Source organism: Puma concolor, chromosome A2 (genome assembly GCF_028749965.1).
Source record: "Puma concolor isolate L17-30 chromosome A2, mPumCon1.1.hap2, whole genome shotgun sequence".
NCBI lineage: Eukaryota > Metazoa > Chordata > Mammalia > Carnivora > Felidae > Puma > Puma concolor.
In genome coordinates this window covers 39079360-39100372 of record NC_141668.1, presented here as the reverse complement: position 1 = coordinate 39100372, position 21013 = coordinate 39079360, and the positions used below count along the sequence as shown (strand labels likewise).

General features: G+C 38.2%; 1 protein-coding gene across 4 annotated transcripts in view; it reads right to left on the bottom strand.

Moving 5' to 3' along the window:
• Positions 1-21013, bottom strand: part of DOCK4 (dedicator of cytokinesis 4) — a 434929-nt gene that overhangs the window by 239971 nt on the left and 173945 nt on the right. For all 4 annotated transcript variants that reach the window (XM_086692336.1, XM_086692356.1, XM_086692348.1 and 1 more), the window contains exons 2-4: positions 8795-8878; positions 6316-6356; positions 4227-4282 (exon numbers count right to left, since the gene is read on the bottom strand). In XM_086692336.1, coding sequence (XP_086548462.1) covers positions 4227-4282; positions 6316-6356; positions 8795-8878 — 181 coding nt within the window. The remainder of the gene's footprint in view (positions 1-4226; positions 4283-6315; positions 6357-8794; positions 8879-21013) is intronic.

Below are 21013 nucleotides of genomic sequence, written 5' to 3'. Positions count from 1 at the left end.
GAGATAGAGGATCTGAGGCAGGCTCTGTGCTAACAGCAGAGAGCCCAATGCGGGGCTCGAACTCACAAACTGTAAGATCATGACCTGAGCCGAAGTCTGATGCTCAACCGAGTGAGCCACCCAGACGCCCCTGAACACTCACTTGACCTTATTAACACTTCATTTTTATTATCTGTAAGTGGGACCATGAAAAAAGATTAGTATATTAATAATATCATCATGCATCATAGAGCTTAAGAGCTTCTGAAATCATAAATGTTTGAACATCCATTGCACAATGTTCTTCTCTCTGATTAGGGTAATATATTCTTCCTGTTTTTTCTCCACAAGTCACAACCATACTGGAAAACATTCATACCAACATCTACTAGGATATATACAGTGGTTCTGATGTTGAGAAGATACATGAAGATAGGGACCAAAAAAAAAAAAAACCTAGAAGGTTTCATTTACCCTTTGTGTCTATCTTTGACATATAACAACCTTTCTCTTCACCTCAAGTTTCTTTTTTCAAATTGTTTCAAGTGAAAATGCCTAAGTGACTATTATTACAACTTTTCAAAAGAGTGTTACCTGCTATGTGATGGATTAGTTTCTTAACATTGAGTATGTATTTTTTCAAGGACAATATCTAATATGTAGAAGGTAACAACATCTTAAGACAGGGAACCAGGTTGTCTAGATGATCAAGGGAAAATTACTTCTTAGCATGAGGCTAATAACTGGTCTGTAGCTCCTTTGTGATGTTATATCCAAAGGGTGTATAATTGTCTTTTGTAAAGTCTTCTTGACAGCAAGTAAGAAAACTAAAATCTTTACCAAGAGAGCCTTGTTTCCTCATTTCATAGTGCTGTTAAAATACCTGCTCTGTTAATATTTCCCTTCTTTCTAGACCTTAAGGAAACACAGCTGAAAATGGAAAACCGGGATTTAAACCTAGAAATAAAAGTAAACCGTAGTATATGAACTGCGACATATCCAGAACCTCTTCTCAAGTCAACATGTGGCATTTGCAAATGGTAGCTCATGTATTTTGCTTCTGAAGCAGCTGTTGCAATTTAAATGATGAATATTTGGAGACAAAGATTATAAAATGATCAGATGTAAGGTCAAGAAGGGAACTATGAATTTCCAGGACAACCCGACAACCCAGTTAACGTTTAAAAAGTGGCATGACCTCAAGCAGCAATTAAACAATACAGAAGTGGCCTCGCTGTTCATCAACTATAATTTAATTTAAGGACCCCCATCAGCCCTACATAGCTCTGAAACCCAGGACTGAATGTAAAGGCAATTCAGTCTGTGAGAAGTTGATTTGGGGTTTGTTCCACCAAAATGTAAATTTTTAAGAAGCTCCACAAAATCTCCGTTTTCAACGAGGCAGCTGTTTCCTCTTAATTACACCAAAAGCAAAAATCAATGTTCCAGTAGTCATAAGTAGTTGCCCCTGAAATTACATTTTGCTTAGTTACTCTGAGATATACTTTGCAGCAATTTCATTCCAGTGGGCCATCAGGCTGCTAATCTTTCTTTTTCTTTTTTTTTTTTTCTTTCCTTAAAGTTTATTATTTATTTTGAAAGTGAGGGGAAGTGGAGGGCAGAGAGAGGAGAGAAAGAATCCCAAGCAGGCTGTCAGCGCAGAGCCCGATGCAGGGCTCAAATTCATGAACCAGGAGATCATGCCCTGAGCCAAAGTCAAGAGTCAGATGCTTAACCAACTGAGCCACCCAGGCAGGCACCCCAAGCTGCTAATCTTGCAGTAAGAGAGGTAACATCAAAATCCTAAACAAGTTCTTTGGGAAAGCAATCATCTAGCAATATGTGTTCTCAAATGTTTTTCAGACTAAAGTTTTTCTTCCAGTTAATAGTCCTAGAATCTAGGGTCTCAATCAATTCCAATAACAAATTCTTCTTCTTCTTTTGAAAATCATTGTGGGCTCTACCCTCAGTGTTCTCTGCTATTTAATGTTCATTATGCCCTGTATCACACAGAGAACCCACAACCAAGTCTTAAACTTACACAACTAAATTTTGAGACAACTTTATACATGCTTAAACTTCCTCAGGCTCAGGGAAGGGGGTCAGATACACACCAGTTACTGCCTAGGACAAAAATTTATAAATAAAAGAAGGAATTTATTTTGATAATGTCCCACCCAATCTGCTTTGAGAGGCAGGACTTCCAACGGGTCAAGTGATGACTGATATCATCTTTGCTAACATCCTCTCTTTCCCTTGGTCAGAGTGTAAGGTGTGGGCTGAGTGGCCCTTTGCTCTGGAGAGTTGAAGGCATAGGGCTGGGCTTGGGACAAAGGCAACAAGGAAAACTGGTTGCATGGGTTTGCCCAGGTGGACACTTTAAGGGTCAGGGTAGAGACCTTGGGGGTTCCACCTTGTCCAGCTCAGATCACTAGAGCAGAAATGTCAGAACAAAGAGTAAGCTTATGGTTTAAATATCTTCTAGAGGTTCCTCTGGTTTACTTGAGGGGAGCTGGACAGCATCAAAGTGAGCCTGGCGGGAGGATTCCAAAAGGACTGATAACTCTGCTTGACTCATTTCTGGTGGGTTACAGCTGCACAACATTCCCAAAGGACACACATTTATTCAAACAGTAGTAGTAGGGGCCCCTGGGTGGCTCAGTCAATTGAGCATCCGACTTCACCTCAGGTCATGATTTTGTGGTACATGAATTCAAATCCCGCATTGGGCTTGCTGCTGTCAGCACAGAGCCCACTTCAGACCCTCTGTCCTCCTCCTTCTACCCCTCCCCCACTTGCGTGGGCTCTCCCTCAAGAATAAAATAAACATTAAAAGACCAAAAAAAGGGTAACTTTCTAAAAAAAAAAAAAAAACAGTAGTAGTGGTAAATATTAATATTAGAATTACATTTTTAATCTATTTTAAATAATTACTACTGCTACTACTAATGATAGTAATATGGCTTAAAGTAGCAGACATATAGGGGTGTCTGGGTGGTCCAGTTGGTTGAGAGGCGACTCTTGATTTCAGCTCAGGTCACGATCCCAGTGTTGTGGGATAGAGCCCTGTTTCAGGCTCTGCAATGACAGCGCAGAACCCGCTTGGGAGTTTCTCTCTCCCTCTGTCTCTCTGCCTCTCTCTCTCTCTCTCTCTCTCAAAATAAATAAATAAACTTAAAAAAAAGTAACAGACATATACATACAAGACATATAGTATAAGGATCTCCTAGACTCTAAGTTTTATCCATATAGGAAACTCTGAATGTATTTATACCATAGATTCTCGGCCACCTGCAGAGATTATTTCACTGAACTAAGACCAGTACTCTACCTTTACAGACAGTAGATATAAGAATCATCCATTTAAATAGCATCCTTGGAACTTTCTTGGTAAAACTCAAATTTGAAGATCTCATTTACTATACTTTCAAATGTGCTTTAGTAATTCAAATAAATTGCTATTTTTTTCTATTTGAAGAAAAATGTAATTTTTGCAGTTGAATCTGTCTTCTTTCTTTTGTCATAAAATGACAATCATTCAGTGATCCAGGGCATATTTCTTATGGCACTGGCAGCAAATGTTTGGATCCAAATCCACAGTCCACTTACAATGAATCACCTGCTCAAGATAAGCAGTTAAATAAGGAAGTTCTACCGTTTTATACTATGGTATTTTATTTGAATGACCCTGCTATCCTGACAGCTACTTCAAGAACTTTTGCAGACTGGAAAGACTTTTAAAATATATGAGAAATCTTAGGTGATCAATGAGCTCAAAGTACAGAAATTCCATTCCCTAAAATAGAAGAGTGGCTTTGTGAAGAGGTGACACGAAAACATGGTATTATCCCCATTTAGGGAAAAACAGCCAGACTTGGGTGCTTATAATCAATGGTAAATCTAGGAAATTCCCAGGGTTTGAGACATGACTCAGCACTCCATGGGTTGACTGACATGCTTTTCTATATAGCAGAAAACCAAAAAGAACCCACTCCTTGTGTTTACAATTAGGCTGATTCCATGATCTGTGGACAATGAGAGACCTCTGGTGCCCTCAGACTCTCTTCAGGTCTAGCACACATAGACGTACTGCATTAAATTGTCTCCACCAACCGCCCTCACCAGACAACACAGACAATGGCATGATCTCCTATAGTTCATTTTTCAAGACAATTACTAAGCCTTTCAAATTCTAAAATAAGCAATGGTTCTGTGAAAATCCTCCATTAATAAAACTCCTTTCTTACCCTTTGTTCTTCACACAGGCATTTTTCAAATGAACGTAGCTGGAAGGAAAGATACCCTGGAAGAGAAAACATGAAGGTTATGGTGCTAGTGGATGGATAAGGGGGGTAGGGGGGAGTGGAGAGGGTGTTCACAAGTCATAGGCATACACTACAGTCATACAGCCAGAGCAATATCAGAAATAGGAAAAAACAACATCTCTATCACACTGGACCCATTCCTTTTATTTTCCACCACTGACTAGTTTACAAATTCAGGGATTCTCTGAAGCAAATATAGTAGTAACAAAAAAAAAAAATTAAATCTCACTCAAAAATCTATTCTTTACAAAACAGAGTTATTTAAAAATTTTCAGGAATTCTGCATAGAATAGAAAGCATGTTAGACTGAATTAAATTTTTTTTTAATATTGCATGATTTTCAAAGAGGTTCTTTGATTGTTTTGGTAGTTGTTCTTTTACTTCTCTCTAAAACACTCGTGGCTATTTTTAAATACAGACACACAAAAAAATCACCGTGAATCGGGAGACAATACATATATTATGTGTTATGGAAGATCTCTGATGAAAACATAGCAGGACTTAATCAGCACGCTGCATTCTGATGGAACAAAAATTAAACAAAAGACACACGCTAGCTTAAAGCTTTTTATTGTAGAGAAAAGACAGGACAAGGCAATTGTTCCTTTGTTCTAAATGGGATGTTGAAAGAAGCAACATTAAAAAAAAATTAGCATCAATTTTATTGTCCATTAAATGACAATATCCTCTGAATGATTTTTGATGTGTAATCAAATGACAAATTCAAATAAATATTTAGGAAAGCAAATGCCATTTGAATATGTTATCACCATTGTGGATCCAAGGATAACATAAAATTTAATAAGCAAATTCTGTACATACAACAGTAATAAACAGATATACATGTTAAAAATATATTTTTTCCTTCAAAATTTAAATTAACTCAAAATGGTAGGATTAACAAACAGAGTAATTATAATTAATAAGAAAAAGTCAGAACTTGAGGTTAGAAGAGTGGCAGAAATAAGTCCTATTTTTCTCAAAATTATTCTAAATAAATAATTAAGTACTAAAACTATATTTGCATGTGCCTTGCAGATGACCAAAAATAACTTTAAATAAGGACTAAAATACTAAAAATATGAAATTTCTATACTCTTTTGCCCCTCAGGCTTTCCTTTAGAATGACCAAAAATAAATAAAAATACAGTTATTATATACAGCTGGATGATCCAGAAAAAGGTATAGTTAAGCAGAAAGGCAGGCAGAAGAATTTCGATTACTTGCATTATATTTTGAGAATAAGAAATTATACAATTTCTTATCTAAAATCCTAATAAAGCCAGAATTAAACCAACAAGTGAACATGACATGTAAGAGAGTATTACAGAATGTACGAAGCATGGCTAAAGGATTGAGAAGTTAAAGCAGAGCCACGGATAATAGTAAGGATTAGTTCCAAAGTCATAAAGTATACAAATGAGAGGTAAAACAAAAATCATACTACTTCCTTTTATAATTCCTGAGGATGTATATAAACATATAAAGGACAAGGAGTCTTAGCTTCTGTCTGGAATGGTAAGAAGGGGAAGCTCTTTATAATATGGTTTCCCCATGTTTCACCTGTCCAAACCCAAAAGGGACAAGGTTGCTGAAATAAACGTGTTTCTCCACACCACTATTTTACAAATGATACCACAGAAAACTTAAAGATTAAATACCTCTAATTGATATTTCTTTTGGAATATCCATTTACCCTGAATTTTAATTTCCCCTTGAATTTTAATTTTGCCCTCTGCTAAACTAACACTTCAAAAAGATTTTGTTTATATATAATGAGCTTATTAAGGTCTTCTCAGTACAAATTGCAAGAGCTATGTTGGATTACCACTTGAGTAGCATGTCTTAATGATAATCCAAGTTCAAAGGAATTTTCAAAATTATGAAAATCTGAATTGCCATTTGGCATTTCAACTAAGAGTTCCAACTGTAATTACAACTGTAAAATGAAATAAAGTAAAATAACTTTTAAAAAAAATCCGTAATTATGGTTAGGAGTAATATTTTTTACCTTGACATTTGGGTTTTTTAAAGCAAATCCTCTGTACCAGCCTGTGGAGAAATAATCATGGTCATTATTTTGATTAAACCATTGTAATGTTTTAAAGAAAAGTGATTACAAATCAATCTGTCCTTTACTGATAGAATTTTACCCTATATGTAAATATTCTATGTATGAAAAGATGGGGGTTGGAAATAAGCTAGACTATAGCTCAAGAGACCACTAGTTTAAGTATTCTATTAATACAAGTATTTTAAAAATTGTAATGGAAATTTATATGAAAAATAGAAACATGCATAATAGAAGCACAGGGTTTGGAAACAAAGGATTGGGCTTAAATTCTGGCTTTGCTACTTATTATTTTATTTAGGGCAGGTTAATTTACCTGAGTACAGTTTCTCTACTTTTAAAAAAGGCTATACACTATGTCTCAGGGAAATTCAAGAACCTGCAAAGGATTTAATATGTTTCCAATCTGTCTTTGCCTGACTACAAGGTCCAGACCCTATCGCCAAACAATAGGGCTCAGCCAACAGTCATAGAGTGAATTTTCACATCCTTCAGCCCATCATCTAGGGTTAGGATCAGTCTGATAGCATAAGAAGTGGGAAATCAGTTATCCATTAATAACAGTGATGGGCACTCTTATCAGCAAAATGTTCTAGTAATGATCTGACCCTAATTTTTATTCTATAGAATGCCTATGACTTAACCTCCAAGCAATTCTGTATCAATTGTATAGCACTATCCCTAAAGAGTAACATATCTTTTTACTGCTTAAAACAAGCACAGAGCATATATATGAATATATACGGTAAATAGATAGCCCCCTATAAATGTATTATTTTCAACTTAGAATTTCCTCAAGCACAGAACCATTTTGTTTCTTGGTAAGAAATTATTTTACCATGTAACAAATATTCTGTTGAATTGGACCTTTTAACAAACTGAATTTTTAAAAGGAAATATTTGAACTTGTATTTAAATATTTTTGTTCCTCATAAGTTTTCTGAAACGGATATATTGTAAAATGTCATACTTAACAGCTTTAAAATCAGTCTGAAGCAAGCAGAATTAATTGAGGAGAAACTGTATATCTCAGGATTTATTATATCCCTGAAAGACATACCCAAGAAATATATCCAATGTTAAATAATTATTCTAACAGAAACCAAAACTTTTTGAGAACTGCAAGAATCTCATACAGAGGTCTCTGTCCAATTACATCACAGAGAAAGGTTTTTAGGTTACAAAGGAGCTCCTGTTAGCTACGAAGCCCATTTTTATGCACCATTCCAAAACAGATTTTATATTTACCTGTACACAAAGTAAACATAGACAAAATGCATCTGGCAATAACAAGAAAGACCTTATTATATATTTTCTTTAAATTTTTAAAGATTTATTGATTTTTGAGAGAGACAGAGTGTGAGCGAGCAGGGCAGGGGCAGAGAGAGAGGGAGACACAGAATCTGAAGCAGGCTCCAGCTCTGAGCTGTCAGCACACAGCCTGACATAGGGCTCAAACACGCAAGCTGTGAGATCATGACCTGAGCCAAAGTCGGATGCTCAACCGACTGAGCCACCTAGACAACCTGTATTCTTAAAGATTTCATTTATAGTGGGCAGAATAAATGTTCATGTATCAACACCATTTAATGCCAGGTTATAAGTGAACTTAATAGTTCTGTTTTGGGGAATACAGTTTCATGGATGTTATCATATTATAAATTCCTACTGAAGACAGCATTTCAGAAGAAAATGAGTATTTTGGGATATACTAGAAGGGCTTTAAAATGTGGCCATTTTATTAACAAGAAAAAAAGAGTAGTCATTTCAACTGGGATCTTTTTAAATACTAGAGTTCAAGTCCATTTACAGGAATGGAAACATCTGAGGACATATTAAGTATCTTGATTTAGTGAGTTACATGCTGCATAAATAAGTAATAGTCATAAAATTCTTATAGTATATTCCACAAACATTTCAAATGCATTGAATAACTTTAGTTCAAATTTAGGGGTGGAGAGAGGATTGCAGGACCAGAGCAGAGTTGGCCTTGGCTCAAGCCTTCCCCAAGGCCTCTGATTACCTAACCTTGAAGAAGTCATTTCTGCTCTGGATGTATGTTTCTTCCTGTCTTGGGCACCTACAAGACACTTGAGATTCTGACAAAGACCTTCTAGTTTGGCACTGAATCATGAACTCCCACAAATACAGTAGCCTCAACTGCTTTCTATGTTGGCATCTAGTGAATATAAAGACATAATATCAGGAACAATAAAATCAGCTTAAAAATAGCAAATCATGCTTTTCCATAAGCCAGACATTGCAAGAAACAAACTTTGTCAAAAATGGTTCACTGTGACCACTGGAAAAATTCCAGAAATCAATAGGAGGACAGAATTTGTAAACATTACGAACTATCCAGTGGTGAGGAGGTTGGATATATAGCTTCAAACCACAGTGGGGTAACTAGCCCACTTACCATCACACTTCTCCAGGATCTGAACTGTATCTCCAATTTCCAATGACAGGCCATATGGTACCGTTCCTCGAAAGCTGGCAATAACTGCAAGAAATGTTATAGAATATATGAAGATAATCATATTGGTTACAGCCAGTTATACTGCTTACTATTAAATGTTACCGACTAGGAAAAATGAATGTGAAGAGGAAGTACACTTGGAGAGCTAAAACCTGCTGTCATGTTTAAATGTTACATGTTTTTGAAGAGAGTCAGTCTTATATACTTTACCAACTTCCAGGTCAAATAAGTGTTACAAATACGAATTTCAAAGATAGGGAATTTACTAAAACAATACAAAATATCAACACTAGCACTCAATAACCCGTGTGACAAAGATATTTCCTGAAGAGCCCTGGAAAGACCTGTGCCATTGTTACTGCTATATTCACTCTTCATCCAGACACCTCGCCCGTGATAGTTACTCAAAAAATATGTTTTCAATAACAAATGACGAATGCCTCTCTTTCTTGCTGTGAAGCTTGGTTTACATTTCTATGATGTTGCTTAAAAGAGATTTCTTTTCCCTAGACTATAAACTCCTCAAGAGAAGCGATTGCATCTATTTGTTTACTATACTAGCATGTCTCCAGAGCTTAACCAAGTATGTGGTATGAAAGCAGTCTCTTGAGTAGTAATGGATAGTAACATTTTATTTACCTATGACTGGACTCCTCTCCTAGCATTAAACACAGAGCCACAATGACAATCCCCATATGGCTTAACTCTCCTGGAATCGGGTGTGTGTGTCCAGGGGTAAGTAGGGTGTCACCATTTAGCCTTACCTAGTGATTAGAGACTGATTTCTGAAACATTTCACAGGGCTGGACAGGACTAGGATGTTAAAACCAGAGAGAAAGTATGTATGGGTTAGTCACCTCTGGGTACCTTGAGGATCTACAGACAGGTTGAAGCACAGTGATTCCCCCCAGGAGAGCAATGCCTGAGTCAAAAAGGAGATAAGGATGGAGAAATAGAAAAAAATGCACTCCAAAACATGAAAAAAGAAGAGACATGTTCTGTTAAATACTATGAGCATCATATTGAACTTGCAATTCACGTTTTAAAAAATGATAGTAAATGCTTTGACTGCATGGTTTTTAAAAGACCACAATTTTGGAAATCCATTTTATAATTCTGTCTTAGACAGTGAGATTTAGATACAACCCCAATCCCCAAAATAAATTATTGCTACTGTTGTGAATGTACTTTAAAAGCTTGAAGAAACACATGAATCTGTCAAAAATCAGAACATGCCATAAGTAATGGGCTTTTAGAGAGGTCTAAAACTCTTCTGTAATCTCCAAACAAAATTAACAGTAGAGATCAAAACACAGGACAGAAAACATAACCCATGGTACATGAGATGGATGAAAATAATGGTATAGTAACCAACTTAGAACATTTTAGACAAGCACTAATTCATGATGTCATTTTTTTTTCTTTTTTTTAAAGTTCATTTATTTTTGAGAGAGAGAGTGTGCACACCCGAGTTGGGGAGGGGCAGAGAGAGAGGAAAAGACAGAATCCCAAGCAGGCTCCGTGCTGACAACAGTGTTTAATCTCATGAACCGTGAGATCGCGACCTGAGCCCAAACCAAGAGTCTGACACTTAACTAACTGAGCCACCCAGGTGCCCCCATGATGTCATTTTCTAACTATAACCATAAATACCATATGACCTCATACTGAGGTACTAGAAGATGTTTGCTCAAAAAATAATCAAGGGTCTGTATATCTTGACAGATTATCTCAAGTAACTTTCAGAGAGCTCTTACAAGAGATCAACAACTGAAAAGACAGTAGACTGATAACACTTTAAAAGACTTCAGAAGAAGCTTGCATCCAGAATTGCCTTTCTTCATTCATGAAGTTACCTCGCCTGCTCACAACCCTGGTGATTCCACACTGCTCCGCTTAGAGATCTAAGCGCACAGAATCCCCAGCACAGCTCTGTATATAGCTCCTACTACTCACAAATGCCCTTGTAACTCCCAAGGCTGCATGTTCTCTCCTAGCCCTCAGCACCTTCTTGAACACAGTAGTACCATCCATGGACTTCATTTCTTCCCCTCCCTTCACACTTCACACCACTCAATCCAGCCCTCACTGTGCTCTGAAACTGCTCTACTGAAGTCACCAGTCCCCTAACTGTGACTTTGCATATCGCCTTCAGGAGTCTATCCTCTCTTGAACTGGGTCTCTCACACTCCCCAGCCTTCTTCTATAGAACTTCCTTTCTTAGCTCTCTTAAATGTTGGTGTCATCCAGCATTCTATGCCCAAGATGCTGAGGCATAAAAGTTGGGGTGTAGGCAAATAGCATCAAGTTTGGTATTGTGAGACATGAGTTTGAACCCAGATCTTAAACACTTATTAGCTTTTTCATTTTAGTAAAGGCATCTCTCAAAATCTGCATTCATTACCTGTTCAGGCAAATGGGGGTAACAATAAAGGAATTGTAAAAGGTAGTGGAGGATTAAATAAAGCACCTATCAGAAATAATTTACTACACACTAGGTACATTCTAGTCATTTAATGAATACTTCAATTATTTAAACTGTACTTTTTCCTTCCTATCCATATACATTCTTCCTTTTTGGAGAGAGAGCCAAGCCTTCTAGAATCACCTGCTGACAAATGGTTTGCCAAGTCTCTCTCCAGTTCTGATCTGTGCCCACAGAATCTGACACAAACTTGGAAATTGTAGATCTCTGCTCCCATATCTAAGCACCTAAAACTGAGCACACTTCCAGCTGAACCCGTAATCCTGCCATCCTCTAACCAAATCCAGCTATTTTCTCTCTCCCGATCACCCATTCTGAAATGTTAGTCTAAAATAGTAGTCTATTGACAGTCCTGCTTCATCCTGCTATTACAAGGTGGATTTCTCTGTATCCCTCAACGGGGCCACTGTAAAGCCTTCTGGGATGCCTCCCTGGTTGTCCTTCCTCAACACAATGTCCACAATGCCACCAGTTACCTTTGATTCAGTCACCTTTGGGTTTAAGGTTTTGCAGGGTTTCTCGTCTGTGTGTGTGTGTGTGTGTGTGTGTGTGTGTGTGTGTGTGTGTGTGTGTTTCCGTTTCTGCATGTGGCATCAGGAAAATTTTTATATTTCAACTATTCGATTTGATTTCCTTGGATTTCCTTGGCTCCAAATATGGTGTTGTGTTCATCTCTCCCCATTTGCTATTACATAAAAAATTAATTTGGATTAACAAATATGCATATAAACCTAAGTTAGAGTCAAGGATTTTAAAATTTTTACCTAAGATGAAAATCTTAAGTGTAGAGAATAGCCATCTTGAAAGCCATACCATAAATAGCTGCCTTTTATCATTCATAATGTTATTCCTTCATATAATGATAATCAGTTTAATACCTATTAACAATTCATTTGAAATTAAATGGCTGTGAGAAACAACCTCATAGAGAGTCATAAGTATTTTCTGTGAAGAAGGTAGAAAGAAAGCAAAATCATTCTGTGAAGTAGAGACCCATACCTCAGTTTCATTGATACTGTTTGTCCATGCAAACAACAAATTCATTACTTACAACTTTTAAACAGCACAGAGAAACTCAATCACAGAGTCCTACAACTTTTCAAAGCAAAAACAGAAAAAAAAAATAATTAAAAAACTACTTGAAGTCAATGAAGTAGGTCTACCTCGCAGACAATAACAAGTTCTTCATCATCATTGTCAAAACAATATTTACAATGATTCTATTTGCCACAATTCAATTCAAGTCTGGCAAAGGCTGCCCTTGCCCTTTATGGGCTGACAATCTAAGGTGAATGGAATGTAACATAAAAGAATAATAATAATAATAATGAAAATGCTTTGTCCCTTCTGACATAAAGGAAAGAAACTCATCTCTCAAAGTCAGAGTTTTGGCTTCGTCTTTCTAGTAATAGTATCTCTGACTCATGAACAGATTGTGGTCTGAAAGGTCACCTGTGATCTGACTATTTACAACACAGAACATGGTATTGTTGGTCTCAAGTTCTGAGATTAGCCCAAGAATCCTATTTGATTCAAAAATGAAACTGCTTGTTTTTTGCCACAAAAACATGTGCTATGATTGCACCAGAAACCAAACAAACAAACAAACAAACAAACAAACCATATTGATGTGAGTAGTTGTATGATTTTTTTTTTAATTTTTTTTTTCAACGTTTATTTATTTTTGGGACAGAGAGAGACAGAGCATGAACGGGGGAGGAGCAGAGAGAGAGGGAGACACAGAATCAGAAACAGGCTCCAGGCTCTGAGCCATCAGCCCAGAGCCCGATGCGGGGCTCGAACTCACGGACCGCGAGATCGTGACCTGGCTGAAGTCGGACGCTTAACCGACTGCGCCACCCAGGCGCCCCAGTAGTTGTATGATTTTGACACACAGCAGTAACAGTTAGAAGCAATGATGAAGCAGGCACGGACTGTGCAGGCATGCTAAACAAACTCTTGCGCAGAGCACATTTAGAACTGGTTCTTGCCTATGTCTGCATGCATTTCACATTGTACATTCAGCTCTAGCTTGCCATGGATATATCTATAGTTAGGTTGATTAGTTTTGAGTGTCATTGGTGAACTTCTGAAGAACCTGGATAAGAGCTGGAGCAAAGAGAAAAGGGAAAGGGGATTAATGAGAAATTCTTTCCAGGGACTCTATTTCATAAAATGGTGAACTACAGAGAAAAACAAGGGGCTACCTTCTGTGCACATGTACAATATCCGCCTGTAGGGAGAGACCAAATGTGGTGGGGAAAAGCAGAATACTACTCGAAGCCAAGACTCTTCTTTCTTAATAGCTGTCTGGAATAGGGCTTGAGGGCAGATGGTCATCACTTGGAGATTTCTATAGGTACCTGGCTATCAGTATGACAGCAGGGCTGTGGAAGCAGGTGGCTCAGAAAGAATGAAGAAAAAATTTAAATGAATGTGGGATGGGGAGATAAACTGGGAGCTCCTGAATGCTGCTTTGATGCTGGAAATGAACTAAGAAAATGAAAGAAATGCTGTGCTCCTTCTCATCCTCAGACTTGCCATGACCTTGGGATCTGGGTCCGTTCTGGAAGTGGGTCACGCCCCCAATACACCTTGCAGCCACACCTGAGAGCACAAGCACAGGCACACTTACAAGCAGGAATCCATTCATATGCCACAGTTACTACGGTCAGGACTTGAGCACGTCCCATGACTCCCTTCTGGACTGAGTGAAAAATCACAAGCGTATTGAATAAAACATATTCACTTCTCACACTTCACAAGTATCACCTGAAAATGTATTGCTGTCCTTGACTGTGAAGAGGATAGGGAACTTCATTCTGCTTGAACCACTGCCATTTGGATTCAAGGTAAACATAAAGTGTGGTGGTGGCTGCTGCAATACCAAGATCCCTCTTCAGAAATGCATGACTTATCCGTCCAGCTGCTAAGAGCATTAGGGCAGGCAGCCCTTGGCTGCCAGCCCCCTTCCGGAACTGTCTCAGCTGTAAAGAGTTGCTTTGCCCAAGGTCACGCCCTCCTCCCAGGGTGGCTTGCATCTAGTGACTGCCCGGGTGGGAGTTAGAAGGCCAGATCCTCATGCTATAACTCGGTACAACTAGCTCAAGCGACGAAGGCTGTCACCAGGCTTGCATCACAGGTCAACTTCTTCTTCTGCCTTGTCCTGCTTCCTTCTACTCCTGTCCGTGGGTGTGAATCCTGAGAGCACTCCCTGAGTAACATCATGCAAACTCATCTCCAGCTCAGAGTTTGCTTTCCAGAAAGCCCAACCTGCTACCAGTTTCAAAGCTTTACCCATTCAGAATTTATGTCTTCCAAAATTTATTTTCAAGGGATAAGGAAAGTAACCTTATTAAAATTACTACTTTGTGTTAAGGGTTTTGCTAAATTCTTTATGTATTATTTTTAATCTTCTATGATGTAGGTGTTTCTACTTCCCATTTTAGAGATAAAGAAGAGGAAAAGAGACAAACAAGGTAACAAATCAATGATATTAGGAGGGAATTATTCCACATGAAGATTTATTTGAAGACATTGTCACTGCAGCAGTAAACGAACCGTTTTTATTCTCCAGAGTCACAAACGTATTCTTCACCTTGGTTTTAATGTTACAAATGCAAAGGCATTTACCTAAGTGGCTACAAGAACAATTAAAGGTCAAACAATAAAACTCTGAACTAATTATTACATCCGCCTATCAGTACTTTTAAAAACAACTTAAGATGATAGAAAAGGTTATGGTTTTGGCCAAGTGCCAGCCAAGAGGAGGGAAGAGACAGAGTTTAAACAATTATCTCAAAGGCATCCCAGCACTTAGGAAAAGGAGACAAAGTTAAATAGAGACTGGAGGCCTGGGGCTTAGTTCCATGCTTATGAACCACGTGGTCCTCGGTCCTTCCATTTGCCATCCTGGGATGACATCACCTGTCTGGCCTTGCACACAGAGATGTCACAAGGATCAAACAAATTTATGAGAATGAGATTTGTAAGACTATAAAATGTAAGGAACATAGGGTATTATATTTTCATCATCATTGCTACCCAGTAATTTGGAGGCTGAACCTGAATCTGTCATAGGCAAAAATAAGGTTTCCATTTTCAGTAGTAAGTAAAAAATTCTTTCTGTTATTATAGCTTCTTGGAAATCATTATTAACAAGTCAAACTTAGAAAGATTCAGGCTCAGCCATTTGAGAAAGAAAAAAGTTGATAAAACAGGATTTCTTTGGCAAATGAGACTGGTAAGGAAAATAACAGAGTCAAGAGGGATTTTCCTAAAATGCAGGGCTAGGATTGGAAGGAGATTCAGCTTTAAACATTCACTCTGCGTCACAATATTTGTCTGAGGAATAACAGAGAGCATCAGGAGGGAAAAATTACAATTCGCCCGTCAGGTCACAAAGTGGAATTAAGTAACAGAAAGTACGCATTGCTTTCCCCATGATCCAAGTGAAGAATTTTCACTAAGAAGCAAAATACCATTTTCCAAACAAACATTAAATCTACCACCAAGTATGTGGTGTATAAAGATAGATTTTATATATATATATATATATATATATATATATATATATATATATATATATATAGTGCCTCTTTCCAGTGTGAAGCAGTTAATATGGAAATTATGTTATTTAGGAGAGTTTCTGAAACACAGGATTAAATTTCCTGATATTTTTTTGTTGTAATCTTGTGCTAGGAAGGAAGAAAGAAAAAAAAAATACACTGTTCTATCCTTCTGTGCCTTTCCCCCCCCTCTGGTTTCTCTCCCCAAGTACTAAATACTCAGTCACAACACAGCCCAGGAGAAGCGAAGTGCATTCCTGGGCCCCAGCATCTCTGCCTTCTGCACCATAGCAGAATGATTCCCAGGCTGTCCCACAGTGGGGAGAGCCCAGCTTGTCCTCGCAGCCTCTTCCAATGTTCTGTCCAAACTAATATCCAGTCCTGTCTCATCTATGAACATTCACATCACACATTGAAGCCTGCATATTTCTAATTTTTCCTCCAGACATTTTTTTTTTTCTTCTCCAATTTGAAGCTGGGCTTTCATTCCCAATGTTGTGCAAATTGCACAACTCCCATCTGAAGAGAACCAAACTCTACATTCCTATTTAGTACCTTCTCTTTCTACTCTGATAACGAAGCCCACCCCCAATTTTGAACAAACACTAGTTCTGACTGGTTTTGGCCACTGAAAACCAGCTACAGACAATTTCTTTAGAAAATGCGAAGCCAGTAAACAGGTCAATGGAGAAATAAAACAAAGTCCAAAGGTTCCCCCCCCTCCCCAAATCCAGCTCCTACACATTTTTCCAACCAGTCTTGTCCTTTATAAACCACATTCACCAGTCTCACTGAAGCTCTTATCTACGACTGAGCAAATGCTTTTCCTTCTACTTGGGATTCTGGCTTCCTGTTGCCTTTCCCTATCAGGCGTTCTTCAAAAACACTCAAGGATCCTCCTCAAGGAAGGCTTACTCTAGGCACTCCTCCCACTTACATCCTAGTTAAACTCATTACCTCTAGTTTCGCAGCTCCTTTATGTTCCCAACACCTAGCACAATGTCTGACACCCAGTGGGTACTCAAAAAGTATTCCTTGAATACACACTGGAATGAAATCACCAAGGTGTGCAATGTACTCATTTATTCAGCCAACAGCCACCTTCTATGTGCCAGCTTCACGGTAGGCACTAGAAATACAATGCTGAAGATAACACTTGGCACCTGCCTCATGGAGTTCCTAAATCATGAGAAAGAATTTTCCTCTATCTTTTGGCTCCTACAAAATACAGTTATTTTATGTCCCTGGTGACTTTTGTTTTTCATTTTTATTTTTTAAAGATTTTTATTTATTCTTTTAATTTTTTAAAATTTTATTTATTTATTTTGAGAGAGAGAGGGAGAGAGAGAGGGAGGGAGTGCGCACGAGCAGAGAAGGGGCAGAGAGAGAGAGGGAGACGGAATCCCAAGCAGGCTCCGTGCTGTCAGCGCAGAGCCTGACGTGGGGCTGGAACCCACGAAACCATGAGATCACGGCCGGAGCTGAAACCAAGAGTCAGATGCTCAACTGACTGAGCCACCCAGGAGCCCCTAAGATTTTTACTTTTAAGTAATCTCCACACTTAATGTGGAGCTTGAACTCACAATCCTAAAATCAAGAGTTGCAACCCACCCACTGACCCAGCCAGGTGCCCCTCCCCAGTGACTTAAATGTACACACAGGGACACACTTGTAGTTCTATTTATTCTCGTGTGGAAAAAAATGCCTACTGCTTATTTTTTTTAACTTCTAATTTTAAAATAATTTCAGATTTATAGGAAACTTACAAAAATGGATACATCCTTAACTTCACTGCATCAAACATTAAAATCTTAAATAAATACAGTACACTTAGCAAATCCAAGAAGTCCATATTGATAAAATGCTATCAACTATTCTACCGATCATCTGCAAATTCCACCAACTCTCCAACTAATGTCTTTTCTAGGTTAAGGATCCAACCCAGGATTCCACATTACATTTCACTGTTATCTTGTTAGTCTCCTCCTATTTGACATTATCTTAGTTTCTGTCTTTCATGACCTTGATGTTTTTAAGAATACTGCCCAGTTATTTTGCACAATGTCTCTAAATTTAGGTCTGATGTTTCCTCATGATTAAATGTAGGATAGGCAATTTTGGCAAGAATACCACAGAAGTGATGATGTGCTCTGCTCAGTGTACCTTATCAGGAGGTATATACAATGGCAATGTATCTCATTCCTGGTGATGTTAATTAACCTTAATCACTGGGGTAAAGTGGTTTTCCGACTACAGAGCTACTAGTTTTTCCTTCGTAATTAACAAATTACTATGCAAATATACTATTTTCATCATACTTTCTATAGCATACATTGATGATTCTTGCCTGCAACCTTAGCCATTTAACTCTGATGTTTTTTCATAGGGTTATCCAGAGACAGCTGAATTATCTTAATTGCAGTCAAAACCTACAATGGATCCTTTTTGAAGTAGGCACAATATCCTGACTTTAGTCTTTATTTTTTAAGCATAAGACATAAAATTAACCACACAGCTACCAGAGGTATCCTTGAGATGACCTAGTCACATCAAACAAAATAAAACTTTAGCCTTCATTTGTTTTAGAAAGTGAAAAATAAATAATATTTTGGCCCAATTTTCAGTACAATGCATGACCTCTTCAGGTACTACTCCCTTAAACAATGAATGTGTGTGTGTGTCTGTGTGTGTGTGTGTGCATGTGTGTGTGTATTTACTGTTTCAACCCAACATTTTCAAGGAAAACTGGATGGGCCCTATCATTAACTATAGCCATCTGCAGGTTTGAATTCAACTCTTTTATCTTTACTATGTTTATTGGTGACTAATAAGAGAATCACGGTAAAATTTCAATTTATTTCATGGAAGGAATCGAGCTTTCTTTGATGGCTAATTTTATTTATCAACCTGACTGGGACTCAGGGTGCCTAGATTAAACATTATTTGTGGGTCTCTCTGTGAGGGTGTTTTTGGAAGAGATTGGCATTTAAATTGGTGAGTTGAATAAAACATATTACCCTCCTCAATGTGGGTGGGCATCACCCACTGAGGGCCTGATAGAATAAAGGCAGAAGGAAGAATTCAACCTCTCTGCCTGACTGCTAAGCTGGAACATCAGTCTTCTCCTGGCCTCAGCTAGGACCTCCAGTTCTCAGAAATTTGCATTATGGGACTTCTCTGCCTCCATAACAACATGAGCCAATTCCTTATAATCGTATATTAATGTTATATATGTAATATATAATAAATCATAAATCACATAGAATCCCACTGGTTCGATTTCTCTGGAGAACACTTTCCTCGTAACCGTGTACCATAATACTTCCTAATAATTGGGTGCCATAATCCTCATTTTTAGTCAAGGTCTTAGGCTTCCCTCATGTTCACAGCAGCTACCACTGCTTATTAATTCTTTCCCATGCTGTATTAGAATTGATTGCTAAAATCTAACTTAAAATAAGACAATGACTACAAACTACAGTGAATCTCTAACTTACAGGTGATTTACATTTTAGAAATGTTATATATTTGGTTATTTAGAGTCAATGAGTAGATTCTCAAGCTACCACATAATAGCCTACTTAATCGATTAAGCAGCTTCAATTATAAGTTCACATACAATGAAAATTAGGGGATGGGAGAGATTTCAGTAGAGTAGGTAAGCTTTGGGGGGGGGTGGAGAGGTACTAGCCAGTGTGGACAGACAATGGACATAAGTTAACTCCTTCCTGATAACAAGTTTCTCATCCTGGTCTCCTAGAAAACCTCCATCCTAGAGAAGGCACCACACTACACTTGCCACGGCCTGGTGATCCAGCTACGCTGCTCAGTGCCCCCAATACAAATCGCATAATTATGAATACATCTTGCTTTTCTTCCGTCATTTCCCTTCTCCCCAGAGGAACATACTTACATTAAGACCACCTCTCTCTTTCAAGTCCATTCCTACCTCAATACCCGGTGCAGACACAACAATTAACTGACCAGTGGGAGCTGAGAAATGCATGCCTATGTCGTCTAGGGTCTGATAGGTGTCCACCCCAGCTACTCTTTAGATTTGCGAAGTGGCAGGATTACAAAAGCCTTAAAGGGATAATCACAGCATTATACAGGGGCGCCTGGGTGGCTCACTTGATTAAGCGTCTGACTTCGGCTCAGGTCACAATCCCACAGTTCATGGGTTTGAGCCCCGTGTTGGGCTCTGCGCTGACAGCTCAGAGCCTGGAGCCTGTTTCAGATTCTGTGTATCCCCCTCTCTCTTCCCCCTCCACTGTCTGTGCTCTCCCTCTCTCTCTCAAAAATAAACATTAAAGTTAAAAAAAAAATCACAACGTTATAGGTTATTTGTAAACCTGGTATTCGTGTGGCTTATTTTCTCCAAAAAATTCATCTAACCCTATTATTTCCACTTTATAAATTTTCTAAGAAGCCTTTCTGTTCCCCCTCAATTACTATTTTTAAAATTAAAAGATATTAAAAAGAAATGCTGCCAGTTTATCTTTGAGATTTTAATGACAAGTTAAGGCAAAACTCATGAAACTATAATGGCCAAATCAGGGAACCAGGATAAAAATGAACATTACCAATTCAGCACTTATCAATTATAAATGAACTTTTAAATCCTTCCTCAGGGTTTTTAGAGGGCACCAAGTTTCTCTAGGGAGAGTGTTTTCTCCAATTTTATAAACTAATGAAGCAACTGCTTCCCAACCCTTTTCTCTCACTGTAAATTTTGGCTATTGATCCCAGATGTTGTCCATAAGAATTGAAATACTTTGATTCTTTGTTAGCAAATTGTTGCACTATTTAAAAGAAACTTTTAAAAACTACACCCCTCCCCACCCCACCACCAGCCATATTCCTCCCATGCAAATACACCTCATTTTTTTTTTAAATCAAGAATGAAAATCACTGTGCTGGGCTAGGGTTAAAAATCTTTGTGGGGCGCCTGGATGGCTCGGTTAGGCATCCAACTTCAGCTCAGGTCACAATCTCAGGGTTTGTGAGTTCAAGCCCCGCGTCGGGCTCTGTGCTGACGGTTTGGGGCCTGGAGTCTGCTTTGGATTGTGTGTCTCCCTCTCTCTCTCCCCTCCCCTGCTTGCACTC